Source organism: Henckelia pumila, chromosome 4 (genome assembly GCF_033568475.1).
Source record: "Henckelia pumila isolate YLH828 chromosome 4, ASM3356847v2, whole genome shotgun sequence".
NCBI lineage: Eukaryota > Viridiplantae > Streptophyta > Magnoliopsida > Lamiales > Gesneriaceae > Henckelia > Henckelia pumila.
The window spans coordinates 23715514-23731173 of NC_133123.1; the positions used below are offsets into that span (position 1 = coordinate 23715514).

At 34.1% G+C, this 15660-nt stretch overlaps 3 protein-coding genes across 3 annotated transcripts; 2 read left to right on the top strand and 1 right to left on the bottom strand.

The window, feature by feature from the left end:
* Positions 1-224: 224 nt before the first annotated feature.
* LOC140860673 (F-box protein At5g49610-like) lies at positions 225-1364 on the top strand. The gene has a single exon (XM_073263679.1). The coding sequence runs from the start codon at positions 225-227 to the stop codon at positions 1362-1364; it is 1140 nt and encodes a 379-aa protein (XP_073119780.1).
* An 867-nt stretch (positions 1365-2231) lies between these two features.
* On the bottom strand, positions 2232-6630 carry LOC140860675 (protein DYAD-like). Its single transcript, XM_073263680.1, has 11 exons — positions 6511-6630; positions 5978-6098; positions 5679-5800; positions 5062-5580; positions 4703-4875; positions 4245-4628; positions 4063-4125; positions 3827-3983; positions 3683-3736; positions 2535-3134; positions 2232-2414 (listed from the first exon to the last, which is right to left on the bottom strand). The coding sequence occupies exons 1-11, from the start codon at positions 6580-6582 to the stop codon at positions 2232-2234; spliced, it is 2448 nt and encodes an 815-aa protein (XP_073119781.1). The 5' UTR covers positions 6583-6630.
* Positions 6631-10278: 3648 nt separating this feature from the next.
* On the top strand, positions 10279-12801 carry LOC140863197 (hexose carrier protein HEX6-like). Its single transcript, XM_073266443.1, has 3 exons — positions 10279-10516; positions 11065-11387; positions 11580-12801. The coding sequence occupies exons 1-3, from the start codon at positions 10387-10389 to the stop codon at positions 12624-12626; spliced, it is 1500 nt and encodes a 499-aa protein (XP_073122544.1). The 5' UTR covers positions 10279-10386; the 3' UTR covers positions 12627-12801.
* Positions 12802-15660: the final 2859 nt, after the last annotated feature.

Consider the following 15660-nt stretch of genomic DNA (forward strand, 5'->3'; position numbering starts at 1 on the left):
ATATTTTTAATTATACAAGGAAACATTAATTATCATATACATGCCAAAAATAGGATGAAGATAATTATTTGTTTCCTTGTAGAATCCCAGTTCCGAACCAAAGAGGATTCTTTTTTTATCATCTCTATATATACACATATATTCATACTAAAAAGAAACACAAACTCACAAATATTCAATTACATTCAAGAAAAGAAAGTCCCTGACTTACCAGACATATTCCAATGGCTAATTTCAACGAAGATGTGTTGATGGAAATCTTTTCATGGTTATCTGCAAAGAACCTGAGTAAATTTTCTCTCGTGTCGAGATCAGTCGATGATCTACGCTCCGACGACTTCTTCATCAGAAAACAATTCAGAAACATGCGAATCCTGGGCGATTCCGATTTCTTCGTGCAGAGTCATGGCTACAACGAAACACTGCAGCTTCATGGGAACTACAACGTGGTAAATCCGAGCAGCCTGATCTCACCATGCAAAACCGACGAATTTGTGGGTGGATTCGGGAAGATTTTGGCCACCTTCAATGGCTTGATATGTAGCAGAAAAGATGAACAAGGCCCCTTGTTTGTATTCAATCCGGCAACAAGATCCTGCATCCATGTCCCTGTTCCTACCGATAAAGGACATTTCGACGTCGTTTTCGCGGAGGAGGAACGTGGAAGTGTGTTTGATTACTCCCTGTTTTCGGTCGTCCCATCGTCCGAGTGGGGCGGGGAGTCCCGGTTCATGGTCTTCTCTCCGAGGCAGAGGATTTGGAAAAATTTATCAGGCGTGGACTTTGGCGGAAGAAATATGGCGTTTGATCTCACTGTCCAAGTTAAAGGAATTCTCTACTTTGTATCGGACAGTGAACTATACTTTGCGGCGAAGAGCCGATTCTTCTGGTCATATATAGTGGCTTATGACACCAAAGATCACACCTCCAAACTCGTCAAGATACCCAAAAACGCGAGGAAAGGATCGTGGGACTCGAACCTCGCCATCTTCGAGTGGGGCAGGCGCCGCAGCACCATCTGCCTGGTCAGGTTCTGGAGAGGCATGTTCACCATTTGGGCTTTGGGTGATTCATGTTGGAAGAGGGTCTTCCATATGAGGATCAAAGCAATGGGATTGAGCGGATTCGATAGAGGGATCGTGAAGATTTGCTGCTACACCATCTTGAATGGAACTAATTTGTTAGTGGCGACGAATCAAAAGTTGTACAGCTACGATCTTATGGGCGGGACGAAGGCGAAGATTCAAGAAGTTTGCGAGCATGACTTTGCCGGAGCAAAGGTTCGCATCCATTCAGTTTGCGGCACGCTTAGTAGGTGCGGACCCGTTGATCAACATGCACGCAATCGTCATATGATCATTTGATATATATGTGAAGATGAGTTTCATGTTCTTAACTAATTACGACTTTAAAAAATATATATATAGTTCGATTTAGATTTATTAGGACATTTGAATATTGCTAGCTCATTAATTGTTTAATTTGTAATGAATTTTTTTTAGATATATGAAACTTTTGTTGTGATTGAATTGGTTGCTACTCCATGGTTGAATATTATTATAAGGCTAGCTAATCAATTATAATCTCGTATTTTATATAAAATACTGATCAACTCATGCACTGTATTAAGTTTGAATTAATTTTTTTTAAAAAAATTTACATAATATTAGGTGAAAATCAATAATCTCGCATTTTAACACATATAATAAAATTTAAAATTCTAATGATTTCAAAACCATCCAAAACTATCTTTTAAAAAAAAAAACCATCCAAAACTCATTATTTAATTCAGAATGATGCATGTTTGGATGAATTCAATTATAATTAATCAATTATATGATTACGATCTTTGATTGGTAAATCATTTATGTATAATTTTACATCTTTTTTTCTAAATCATGCATATACATTTAATCAAGGCAACAATGATATCAAAGTGGAAACTAGATCTGTTTAAGTATTTTCTTCCATGCATATATTATAGAGCCCCAAAAGCATCGTGTGATACAAAAGGTTCTAAATCTAGATATAAGACCCAACAGATTCATATAACATCGGAATCGCAAGATAGACTAAATTTCTCCTCGAGAAAAAAGAGCCAAAAATTCAAACGTCAAAAAAGAAAAAAAAAGAAAAAAAAGGAAACATAAACCCAAGTGCAAAATATATATATTAAGTGCTATAATATGATAGATGAAATTAAAATTCATTAACCATGGTTATAAGGTGGATTAATCATCAGATATTCCAGATTTGGGAGCAGAAAGTGCCAACCAGTTTCCAACTTCAGAAGCCAAACTTGAAGCTGAGGAAGAACAGCATGCATTATTCTGTTGCTTTTGGACATATTCCATTGCATTTCTTGCCCCATACACACAACCCTCCCATATCTTTATGTTTGCAGCAGTTGACATCTGCAATCAGTGTACGTATAATCTTATATACAAATCCCAATTTCAAGATCTCATTTTTGTAATATTTATCATCAATTCATAAGATTTAAGGAAAGGTGGCAAAAAATTAGATTCACTTACAAGAGGAATGGCAAGGCTAGGACTTTTGGAGACGTTCTTTAGATTGATCACAGTGGTTGTGGAGAAAATATTGGCACCAACATCCTCAAGATTTGTGCCTTTAGGTAAGGTGGGGAGTGAAACTGCAACTGCACCCCTCTCCGCAAATGGCTTCACCGGCGGTGATGGGTGGAGGAGGTGCTGATAGGGAAGCTGCGGCGGAGCTGAGGCGGTGGAGGATGAAACCGAAGGCGGGGTTGGGACGTCAACCTGGACAAGAACCTGATCGGGCTGAGGGGACAACATGTTAGAACAAGGAGCAGAGTAATTTTTTACCATATTTGGCCAAAGAAAAGTCCCCTGAGGCTTGCAGATTCTGAACCCACTCTTCAGCCTTTGTATCTTGGCTGCTTTTTGGTCAGCCGACGGTGAAGATATGAAGGCTGGTTTCTCTCTAAAATCTGATCTTTCATCCCCCACCGTTGATATTTCTTGTACTTCAGGTCGCTTGTTCTTTGTCTTAACTTTTTCAGACTTGAACTCATCTGTTGGAGCAATTAATGGGAAGTTTGTTCTTTCTCTTTCTTCCTCATTTGGTGTCATCAGCTTTCCAATTTTTTTCTGATAGAAAATTTCCATAACCATGCAATTATGAAAAAGATACAAGTCAAAGGTTTTACATGCAATAAATGGTTGCATTTAATGCACATATATATAGGTAGGCATACAAGTTTAAACGGGAAAGATGGGTATGCTACTCCCAAGATTGAAATACAAATCTTTTGCAGTATTTGTGCAATACATTGAACTACGTAATGCACCAAAGATTTATGTGTGATTAAATCTCCAGGCTTCTACTTTCAAAAAATAAATAAAAAATCTTCAGGTTTCTAAATTAATAATAACAATCATACATAATTGACATGATCACGGACACAGTTAATTTAGACATACAATATTGCATAGTTTGATAAGTAGTAAATACTGTATATTAATGTAGTTGTATAAAATGGAAATGTTCTTTTATTGGAATCATAAACTTGCGGAATGCTAAACAACAATCAATAATTGGAAGCTAGCTATTCAATTCTCATCATTAATAACTGGCTGTCATTTAAAGCAATAATTGTTTTACAGGCAATACTAATGAATTGCCAAGTATTTAATACCTCCAATTCTTTCACAAAATCAGAGATGCCCATGAGTTGTTCCTCCAACATTCCCTGAAAATCATATACCATCATAATGAACATTTAAGGCACGATCTAATAACTAAAAATTGCCAAAATTACTGGAAACTAAATCTTAACTACCATTGAAACAGGTGACTTGTCTAGATCACATTTTGGGGGTACCAATTGAACAGCAAGTTGATCCAGCTTTTGACCGATATTCCCAGAACCTCTTGATATTAATGCAATAGATTGATTCCCTTCTAGCTTTCTTTGAGAAGAAAGTTCATCCACTTCTCTGTAAACAATCCATAAATTTCAATGTTAGGAAAAAGATGAGCTTTGTTTGGTACGTAAGAAAGTTTAACTACCATCACCTCCTTAACTTCACAATTTCTTCCTCTAATTGCTTTTTTGTTGCCACTAACTTTAGATGATCTCTGTTTACAAAACATAAAAGTTAGCAATGAACTAAACCAAGCGAGGGTGTGTGAAAGATCTTAGTTCGTTTAAAGAATTCATAATATTGCATATATAGTTCACAAAACATATTTAATACCGTTTTATTTGCGAAATATCGTCTTTCAAAAGCTTGATCTCATTAGCACAAATTGGATCCTGGGTTGGAGAATCACCAGGTTTCCAACCAGGTGGTGGAACCCAATAAGGGTCAGTGATGCCAGCATCCCTCCTTACATTTACAAGATCAGCACTTTCCAACCAATACTCCATTGCTCCATCGGCATTGTGTCGCCTCCGAAATCTTTCTTTCCCACCAGGTGCAAGCTTCCCTGCCATATGCTTTAAGAGATGATCCAAGAGCCCTGTGTCGCCAATCCTTTTCCTTGCTTCGGTCCTTAGTTGAGGCCGGAGAATAGGCTTCTCGGCCCTTGCTCCTTTCACTTTCATCACCTCCAAAAGATTCTGCTCCGCTAGCTTGTACCTAAACATTTTACACCCTATCAATCAATACACTAGACTTTTCAATCAATCACAAACTGATTTCAAAAAACTTACCTCTCTGCAGACCAACGATCCTTGGGATTTCGAAGAACACGGGCTTCTTTAAATCTGATACCATTCTTGTTTCTCTTAACCTGATTCTTCTTCTGTTCAACCTGCTTCCGGTTTTTGGTTTTGATTATCTCATTCTTTCGTTTCTTCTTACTGATGTTTCTTGACGAATACCTCTTTCTTTTCAAATTCCACTCAGCTTCAGGAATATTTTCCTCCTCTTCTTCTTCTTCTTCAACTTCCTCGTCCTCTTCCTCTTCCTCATCCTCTTCCTCTTCCTCTTTATCTTTATCTTCATCTTCCTCGATATTATCTTCTGTATCTTCTTCTTCTCCTTTATCTTGATCTTCTTCTTCTTTTACTATTTCTTCGACTTTAATCACATCAGTATCACTCTCTTCATTTCCCTCTTCTTCTCCTGAGGACTCCCTCTTATCAGCACAACCACCACTTAATTTCATCCCTTTTTCCTCAAATCCAATATTCACAAAGCTTGAAGAAGAGTTCTGAGCATCAATTTTCCCACCGTTATCATCATCATCTCCATCACCTTTGTGCCTTCCCAAATACTTCACTTGCCTCCTAATCCCCCACTTTACCATCCCATTACCTTTCAACTCAGACAAGCAATACCCGTCCTGTTTATCTCTGAACAAGCCCACCGAAGAACTAATCAACCAGAAATTCTCAGCGCACCTCTTTTCAGCAAATTTCTCCGCAGAAACTAATCGAGAAAGCACCTTTTCAGAAAGAGCCAATCCCATCACAAATTTCTCATCTAATGCAGGGTGCGTTTCCCTTCTGCTGTAGCTGAAAAATGCCTTCAGTGACTCCATACTTGGGAACCTTACTTCCACATTAAGCTTTGTCTTCTCACACACCTAACCAAACAGCACCATGAAATAAGATCCTATTCAAAATTCCCAGAAACAAAAATAAAAAATATATATCCAGGGTTTTATTGACGAAATTTTCTTACCATTGCTACGCGTACGGATCTGAGCTGGACCGGAGTTCTTGGAGGTAAATGAATATGATCAATCTCGTAAAGTGCACCCACTTGAATATGCTTTTGCATGTCGTCTTCATCTTTTTCATCTCCTATTAAAAAATGAAGTTTAGCACACATTTCCCCCTCACAAAACTCAATCCCGAATTAACCCCAAACTTCCTGATTTGATTTCCTTAAAACAAATATTATCGTTACTTTTTAAGTTCATGTAAAATATAAGATGAAGAAAATCACGCATATATAAACACTGTAAACAGTACATCCACCTTTAAGCAGGAGAGCACAGTGGTCGGATGCTGGTGGCGGTGGTACGAGGTGGTGTCGGCCCGATAACAGTGACTTCCCAGCGTCGTTTACGCCACCTTGTTCTGCCAGTGGCTCCATTTCCTGAGAAAATCACAGTGACCTTTTTGTCTTTAGTATGCAAATAAATTGTTTCTTCCTATCAGATAAATATATATATACACACACTTATAACATGTGTGGGCGTGAACATGCACACACGTTTGGCGAAAAATTATAAGATCCAAAAGGGTTTTTCAAAAATTTTCAAGTCCCTCTCAATCGTGCTGCTCTTTACGCAAACATCATAATGGATTTAAAGATTTGGGTTTTTTCAAGTATGTTGAAAATCACGCACTACACATGCATCTGAATCGGAACTCATGGAGAGTGAAAGCGCGTGGGGGAATGATACGATTGTGTGGGACAGAAATAACAGAAGAAAGGGAATTTTTGATGCGAAATCATGCGTGAGTTGACAGGTGGGAGAGAGAGAGAGGAGAGAGAAACAGCTTACAGTTACAGGGTTGCTTTGGAGGGCTCTTCTGGATCGTTTCCTGTAATATGTTTCCATCACCATAATCTGCATATGAACATGGATGAATAAACACGATTGTTTTTTCCCTACAAAATCTGATCTTTCTACTGCATAAATTAATGGGTTTTTGGCAAATGAAGAATCAAGAAAGGAGAAAAAAGATTGGAGCTGGTTTAGGGTTTTCGAAAAAGAGGGAGATTGTCTGAAAAATCTGATAAAAACGATAAGTTCCAAATATAGTAAAGAAATTAATATTGCGGCTGGGTATCAGAAAGTTTATGTAACAGATATAGAAATCAAAGCAGACAAAAAACCTGGATATAAGCACCGTAAACAGTGACAGACTCCATGCATTTGCATACGAACAGCAAGAAATAAGGCTGTAAAGTTCTGTGAAATCTTCAGTTTGGGCTTTGTTTTTGAATAAAGATGAAGGATCAAAGAAATAGACTGAACCCATTTTCTAAAAATGTAGAAAAAATCAACCGGAGCAGATGATTTAAACGAAGTTAATATTATAATTCTACTGTGCTAAGAAACAAAACCTAGAAAGAAAACTTCCAGTACAGCGCAAACTGCTGTTCTCGAGTGCACAAGAATCCATTTTTCCATTGCAGAAGAGCTCTGGGGGTTCTGATAAAAATGGATGTTTACAAGAACCCTAATATTTATGATGATTTTTCACGAATATCCATGGACGATCACGAAGAAAATCATGTTCTTGGAGTTGAAAAAACAGGAGAAGAAAACATTCACCGGGAGCAAAAGATTATACCTTTTCGAGATGCAGATCCAGAAGGAGCTGCGATTGGGTTTCTTGAATGAAAATGCGCAGCTGATCGAGTGAAAGTATGGGGAAAGAAGACGCAAGAAACTGAAGTGCTAGAAATCAATGGATGGAAGAAACTGATCGAAATGTATAATCTTTCCTGTAGAGAAGAATAATTTGTGAAAGTAGAATATTTACTTAGAAAAATGGGATATAGATTTGTTTGCCAAAAACAATGAATGAAAAAATGATGAAATTTTGGTGAAAAATAATTTGAAAAGTTTCACTAAATGGGTACTGAAAACACACTTCACACACACGCACTGCAGGCATGGTCCCCTCAGCAGATTTATCATACAAATTTGCAAATATACCCCTATATATGTATAGCTGGTAGAATCTATAGGAACATATTGGTCAACTGTTAATGTGCTTCAAATATTGATAAGGTCAAACAAAATTAAATTTTTTTCTGAAGATGGTCAAAAATATATATTATTAAAAGGTAGAGACCGATCGAATAAATTATTTTATTATATATAGTTTATATATTGTGAAAATTAGAAATTACGTTTTTCGATCGTATAACTTGCATGTTGTTGATCGATCAATTTACAATCTTAATTAATTTACCAATTTGCAATTTTTTCGATTTTCGTCATTTTTCTTTGGAGTATTGAAATTACACTGGAAAATGCTCACATTCTATGGCGAGAAGATAATTATCTTTTTTGTTTAAAAAAATGCAATTTAATAGATTAAGAAGGTAAATTAATCAACATTCAACAACATGAGAAAAATGAAAACGTGCAGGTCAAATGATTAAAAATGTTATTTCTCCTAATTATATTTTTATACTATAATTATTTTTTTAGTTGAATTCAAATAAAAACAAATTAAAGTATTTTGTGTTGGAGATAGTTTCGATATATCATATATAAGAATTCAGGTTCCATATAGGGATGTAAACGAATTAAATTAGTTTGCGAGGTTTTCGAGTTAGCTCTATAAATATTTTATTTGAATTCAAAGTAAATAAACTCAAACATGCATATTATATTTTTTTTCGAATCGAACTTAAGACAAAATTATCTTGTTCGATATTTCGCTAGCATTAATATTTATTAATATAAAATAATCATACATTAAATATATGTAGGTATTTAGAGCTTCCAGGCCTTCATTTTCGAACCTTAATAATCCTATATAAGTTCGAACACCACAAGCTGGACTCGAACTCAAAATTCACATCTAACCAAAAAAATTTAAAGTTTTTCAGCTTTAGATCGAGTTTGAACTCGAATATACTACATTCAAACAGATTTTTTAGCCTTAATTTTTTACAATAATTCGACTCAATTCGGTTCGTTTACACCTCTAATTCCATACATATATGATTTAAGCTAAATTGTGAAGCACTCCCACGTAAATGTTCAAATTGTGAAGCACTCACCATAGCACTCACCATAAAATTTATATATATATATATATATATATATATATATATATATATATATATATATATATATATATATATATATATATACTAGCATCTCGGTTTGGAGCACGTGTTGTGTGCTTATACAATCATGATTTTGTTTTTAGTTTATTTTAGTTTCATAAATTTTGTAATTAAATTATAAAACAAGAATATGGGTAAGATAAAAACAAAAAAAAAAAGTAAATCAAAGTTTGGAATATATATATATATATATGGGCATTATTGGTATATTAAAAAAAGTTTCACCAAAATTCAGTTACTATTCACCCATCCCCCTTGATCAATAATATATATATATATATTAACACAAAAGCTCATATCATGAATTAGTATCACAGGTAATTATTTTATGAGACGAGTTTTCTATTTGACTTGACACATGAAAAAATATTATTTTTTATACGGAATGTGTTACTTTTCATTGTAAATATAAGTAAATACATCTCACGAACATAAATTCGTGAGATCGTCCCACCTAAAACCTTCTCTTACTAATATATTAAGGGTCTCAAACTTCATATAATAAAAGAAGATATGAATATGATCCTTACTCTCCTCGTTGTATATAAAACAGTTTTTACTTTTTCATCATATATTTTTTTTCATATAATTCAAAATATAATGAGAATAAATTAAATGATATAAATCACATAATATTTTCTGTTTTATTTTTTAATCAAGTTGGTATTTTAATTGTTGATCATTTTATATGACAAAAACTATTGCATTTAAAAACATTTGTTATCTAGAATTATAAAGTTAAAGTTATTTGAACTTCTTTTTAAAAACATAGAGACCTATTTATTTTTCCCAAGGGGCTATCAAATTTTATTTATTTTTTTCGAAAAGTTATCAACTATATATATATATATATATTTTAAAAAGTTGACAAAGCGTGGTTTGCAAATTTTATTCTAAAAAAGTTATATCTGGAAGAACATTTATTATTTTATTAAATTAACGATTATAATATGTTGAAAATTTTAACAAAAAAATTTATTCAACTAAATTTTTTTTTAACTGAATTTGGGCATGTTGTTTTTGACATCTGGGTCGAATCAACTTTTTATTTTTGGAAACCAACCCTATCTGATTTAGGGAGATGTAATAGATGGGGAAGATCTCGCCACAAAACAGGTGTCATCGATCACATTTAATGACTACGTGCACCAATTATCGAGTAGATTTCTCATCGTGCACGTACTTTATACTAGACTAGATGTTAATATACGAACTAAAAAAAAAAATGCTAATGAATTCTATAATTTTTTTTTTAATTTTTAACATCCACATCGAAAATAACACTCACTTGTACGTATATACAAATCGCGAAAGTCATTAATATAGTAATATAGTGTAGGGACTAGCTAGGGAGGGATACTTGATAGTTTCTTTAAAAACACATATTATATATATTTATTTCGAGCAGAGTAGTATTAAATTTATAAATTATACGGTTCACGTTTTAACAACCAGTCCTTACTCCCTAAGTCCAAGTGAAAAATTTGTCAAACATTACTGCTCTGTAAGCACATGTATAAATTTATCCTATATACCATACCAAACTCGAAGAAAAGAAAAAAGAATGGCGATGGGTTTTGTGATTACAGGTGAAGCAGGGGATTACAATGGAAGAATTACTTTATTCGTGATCTTATCTTGTGCAGTGGCCGCCATGGGAGGCTTCATCTTTGGTTATGATATTGGAGTTTCAGGTTATTAATGATAAAACTGCTTTCAGCTTTAAATCACTTGTGTTTCATGTGCTATTTGAGTGTGACGATTACTGGATTAATCCCTTTTGCTGTTTCTTGTGGAGAAGATGGAATCCAACTTTTTGTGCTCTATTCAGTTCTTGAACTTGGGTTTTTTCATGCAATAAGAAGTGTAGAGATAAATCTTGATTCTTCATGTAGTTGTAGAGCTTGGGTTGGTGTTAGGTTTCGGTGTTTCGAGCTCTGGTTTCATCAGTTGTTGGGTATTTTCAAGATTTGAATCTCATTTGAAGCTTTGATTTCTGTTAAGAGATAGCTCTAAACTGTTTGAGATATGGCCTACGGGTTAAGAAGACGTGAAAGACTGTTTATCTGTATAAGAATGGTGAAACTTGTCTTTAGATTTTGAACTGAGGAAGTTCAATCTTGTCACAAATTAAATTAAACACGCAACATGAATAGCATCCACTAGTTATTAATCCGATTTTTTCGATGTTGGTATAATGAGAAAAATGTTGCATCTTTAGCCGTTTTCGATTGACACATAGGTGGAGTGACCTCTATGGAGCCGTTCTTGAAGAAGTTCTTCTCAAAAGTCTTCACCAGGATGATAGAGGACAAAGATATCAGCAACTACTGTAAATTTGACAGCCAATTGCTGACATTATTCACATCCTCACTCTACTTAGCCGGCTTGATCACTTCATTTTTCGCCTCATTTGTCACCAAATCCTTTGGACGAAAAACGTCCATGCTTGCCGGAGGCGCTGCGTTTCTTCTCGGTGCAGCACTTAATGGTGTTGCCGTCAATATATACATGCTGATTTTTGGGAGAGTCCTACTTGGAGTTGGTGTCGGTTTCACCAACCAGGTTAATCCAAATCATTTCTAATCTTTTGTTACTCGCATTCTTTGACACTATGAGCAAATTTTAGCTGTGAATTCCTCTTAGTATATCTAACTATATAGTATAACATTTAACATGAGATTATGAAATGAAAACTGCGAGCAAGCACCTCCATGTTTTTGCCTAGCAAATTTACTGTTTGGGATTGTTTTGCAGGCAGTCCCTTTGTATCTTTCGGAAATGGCTTTGCCTAAGTACAGAGGAGCAATCAGTAATGGCTTCCAGTTATGTATAGGTATAGGGTTCTTTGCAGCAAGCCTTATTAACTACAGTACCGAAAAAATTAAAGGCGGATGGGGATGGCGAGTTTCACTCGCCATGGCTGCAGTTCCAGCGTCAGTTTTAACATTGGGAGCACTCTTTCTGCCAGACACGCCGAACAGCATCATTCAACGAAGAAACGACCATGAAGAAGCAAAGCGTGTGCTGCAAAGAATCCGAGGCACGGATGATATCCACGCAGAACTAGAAGATCTTGTCAGGGCAAGGGGCGTTCCAAAGACCGAAAAAAACCAATACAAAATCATCCTCCAACGGAAGTACAGGCCTCAACTTGTGATGTCTATCGCAATCCCATATTTTCAGATTGTAACAGGAATCAATGTGATTGGATTCTATGCGCCAATACTATTTCGTACAATTGGTTTGGGTGAAAGTGCTTCTCTCATGTCGGCGGTTCTGACCGGGGTTGTTGGCTCCACCACAACCTTGATAGCAATGCTGGTTGTGGACAGAACCGGGAGAAGGCTTTTGCTAATGATCGGCGGAATAACGATGCTAGTTTCTCAGGTGATCGTCGGTGGCATACTGGCGGCTAAGCTAGGGGATCACAATGAATTAAGCAAAACATACTCCTACATGGTTTTGACATGGATTTGCATATACATAGCTGGTTTTGGAGTTTCTTGGGGTCCATTAGGATGGCTGATTCCTAGTGAGATTTTCCCTTTGGAAATCCGATCCGCGGGACAGAGCATTACTGTGGCAGTAAATTTTCTTTTCACATTCATCGTCGGACAGACGTTCTTGGCGATGCTATGTCGTTTCAAGGCCGGCCTTTTCATCTTCTTTGGAGGGTGGGTCTTGGTGATGACAGTCTTCGTTTATGTTCTGTTACCGGAGACGAAGAATGTGCCGATGGAACAGATGGAGAGGATATGGAGAGAGCATTGGTTTTGGAAGAAAATAGTAGGGAATGAGTAGGGTATCAGCAAGATTCATGCAGCCAGCAGCATAGCTAGCACAACAAATTTGCGGTAAGAGATATAAGATAGATGGTATATGTTTCATACAGGGAAATATTTGTATATCTAATTTCAGAGTAGAATACTTCTATATAGGCTAAAAATCAATGCATTTATATTCAGAGCAGTATGGACAAAACCATGGGTTTTTTTTTTATTTTTACTGTAAATAAAAAAATAAATTTCAAAAATACCGTAAAATTTAAAAAATATCAAGAATACTGTAAAACTCTAAATCTGTCCGTTCAAACCACGGAACTAGGAGCGGACGCTGCCCAATAGGCAGCATCCTCCGCCACGAGGAGCAGATGGCCACACATTACTCATTTAATATTATTTTAATTATAATATATAGTCCGTGATTATTAAATTATTGAGTTATTTGCACCAAACATCCCTGTGAAATATTGAAAATGCACACTTCTCTCATGTGAAATTTTAATAGACGTCTTCAACCCTGACCTTTTCAAAAATCATTACAGTCGCACCTTCAAATGAGTGATTGTTATGCAGGCGATCTTCATGCGACTGGACAAAAATTTTGATATTTTTTTTTGCACCAAATACCCCCGTGAAATGTTAAAAATGCATATTTGATCCATGTGAAAATAATTTTTAAATCTATTCAACCCATAATACACGATTTTCATTAACAAATATTTAAATAATTTCAATCACCAAATATTAGACTGAACTGATAAGTCAAACATATTGATTTTTCGATTTAGGACTCTATATTATTGAACCAAAATTTAAATTTTTCGAGAATATGCATTTCACATTTATAATAAACAATAATAAAATAACATGCTTATATAATTCTAAATCAAAAAAGTAACATTCATGAACTTATCAATTGGTTGAATATTTTGATATTTTTAAATATTTAAATCCTTATTTATAAATCATATGTAATGGAAAAGTTGAAAAAAACATAAAGTGATTTGATAAAATAATGATAAAGAGTTAAAATAATAATTTTTTTATAAATAAATAAATTAAAAATTATGAATTAAAAATTAAAATTAAAAATAAATAAAATTAAAAATCTTTGGTACTTATCATGCACTTATCATTTTGATTTAATATTTTGGTACTTTTAGGTATTTAAATCTCGTTTATGAATGCATTTTTAATGGAAAAGTTGGAAACAAGAAGAAAGTTTAAAAAAATAATGATAACAAGATAAAATAATAATATTTTTTAGAAAACAACTATATAATCATAATAAATTTAAAAATAAAAATAAAAATAATAAAACAAAAAATGTTTGCTAAATGTTTTATAATTAAATTTTTATAAAAATCGTGTATTATGAGTTGAATAGATTTAAAAATTATTTTCACAAGGGTCAAATATGCATTTTTAACATTTCACAGGGGTATTTGATGCAAAAAAAAATATCAATATCTTTGTCCAGTCGCATGAAGGGCGCGTGCGCAACAATCACTCATTTGAAGTGGCAAGTGTGCTAATTTTTTAAAATGTATGGGTTGAAAACGACTGTTAAAATTTCACATGAGAGAAGTGTACACAGGGTGTTTGGTGCAAATAACTCAATAATTTAATACTCACATTAACGTATTATATATTATAATTAAAATAATATTAAATGAGTATTATGTGGCCACGTATGCTGCCTACTAGGCAGCGTCCGCTCGACGCGGCCTACGTGCTTTGAGCGTCCGTTGTTAGATTTGAAGTTTTATAGTATTCATGATATTTTTTAAATTTTACGGTATTTTTGAAATTTATTTTTTTATTTACAGTAAAAATAAAAAAAAACCCACAAAATCATATCTTACTAATATATCATTGTGTTAATGGCATGATATTGTACATTTTTTGTTGTTTATATAAATATATTACCCATGGGATAGGTGGAATGATTTTATTGGTTCATATCATGTGGGCCTCACTCAATCATGTGGGATCCTCATGTTATGCACCAATAAAATCATTCCACCTACCCATGGGGTAGGGTCGAATTTTCCACATAAGCTATTCTGTCACCAAATTCAACTTTGTATTTGATGCCAGTCAAAAATGAGAGATTACGAATGAGACCCATTTCCTTTCCCTTTTTAATAATTTTTTTCCTTGAAAATAATTGTACCCATTTCAAATATAATAATTGCAATAAATTTCCTCTCAAAAAATAGCAATAAAAAATTTTGTATCGGTATAGACTTTAATTTTGTTCAGCGTGTTGAACAAGTTGTGCAATAAAAACGATACACTCGATGCATCCATTATTAGCTCCATTGTATATTTGGACCTAATCATAGAGTAGGAGGCGATGAGAACGATGGAATCTGTGAACTCAAAATGATTTATTAGTTGGGATGGCAAAATGAACCAGAAATCTATTTATTTATTCAGAGAAGTCGTGAACAAGTCGGAAATAGAGATTGCAAGAGTAAATATACGCCGTTTTTTTTTTGAATTGGTAAACTCCGATAAAAGACAAAAATAAGTAAATATTTAGTCGAATGTTATAAAAATAATTTTTTTAATAAAATATAACCTTTTTTAAAATGTGAATATCTATTTAATATAGATTCAAATTTAAGTTAAATTCAATTTAAATATTTTTTTTTGGTAGAATCTAAGTGAGAAGAAACTCTCAGGTTCAATTTTAAATAGAATTGGAATTCCAAAACAACATAGCTAGGTTTGGTTAAACTTACCCTAAAAATATTACAAAAAAAGTTTTATCAAAACGTCTCATTAATAATCTTTTTTAAAATGAATTTTTATCCGATTTGATACATGAAAACTTAAGATAAAAATCCTCTACTATTTTGGGATAACAACACTCGGAGTTGTTATCCCAAACGATACCGTTTTGGGACTAATCATGCAGGCTGACAATCATTTTTCATTGGCTTCCCCGGATAATTTCATCATGCCTTTATAAGCATTATTTTAATGATGCATTTAATGGTAATGATTTATTAATATTTATGGGATTTACTGAAAAAATAGTATAA

Coding starts and splice junctions, on each gene's coding strand:
- LOC140860675 (XM_073263680.1), bottom strand. CDS start 6,582: ATGCAGATTATGGTGATGGAAACATATTACAGGAAACGATCCAGAAGA. Junction 5,801..5,977: donor CTGTGCTCTCCTGCTTAAAG/GTGGATGTACTG, acceptor ATTTTTTAATAG/GAGATGAAAAAGATGAAGAC. Junction 3,737..3,826: donor ACAAGTCACCTGTTTCAATG/GTAGTTAAGATT, acceptor TATGATTTTCAG/GGAATGTTGGAGGAACAACT.
- LOC140863197 (XM_073266443.1), top strand. CDS start 10,387: ATGGCGATGGGTTTTGTGATTACAGGTGAAGCAGGGGATTACAATGGA. Junction 10,517..11,064: donor TTATGATATTGGAGTTTCAG/GTTATTAATGAT, acceptor ATTGACACATAG/GTGGAGTGACCTCTATGGAG. Junction 11,388..11,579: donor GTGTCGGTTTCACCAACCAG/GTTAATCCAAAT, acceptor ATTGTTTTGCAG/GCAGTCCCTTTGTATCTTTC.
- LOC140860673 (XM_073263679.1), top strand. CDS start 225: ATGGCTAATTTCAACGAAGATGTGTTGATGGAAATCTTTTCATGGTTA.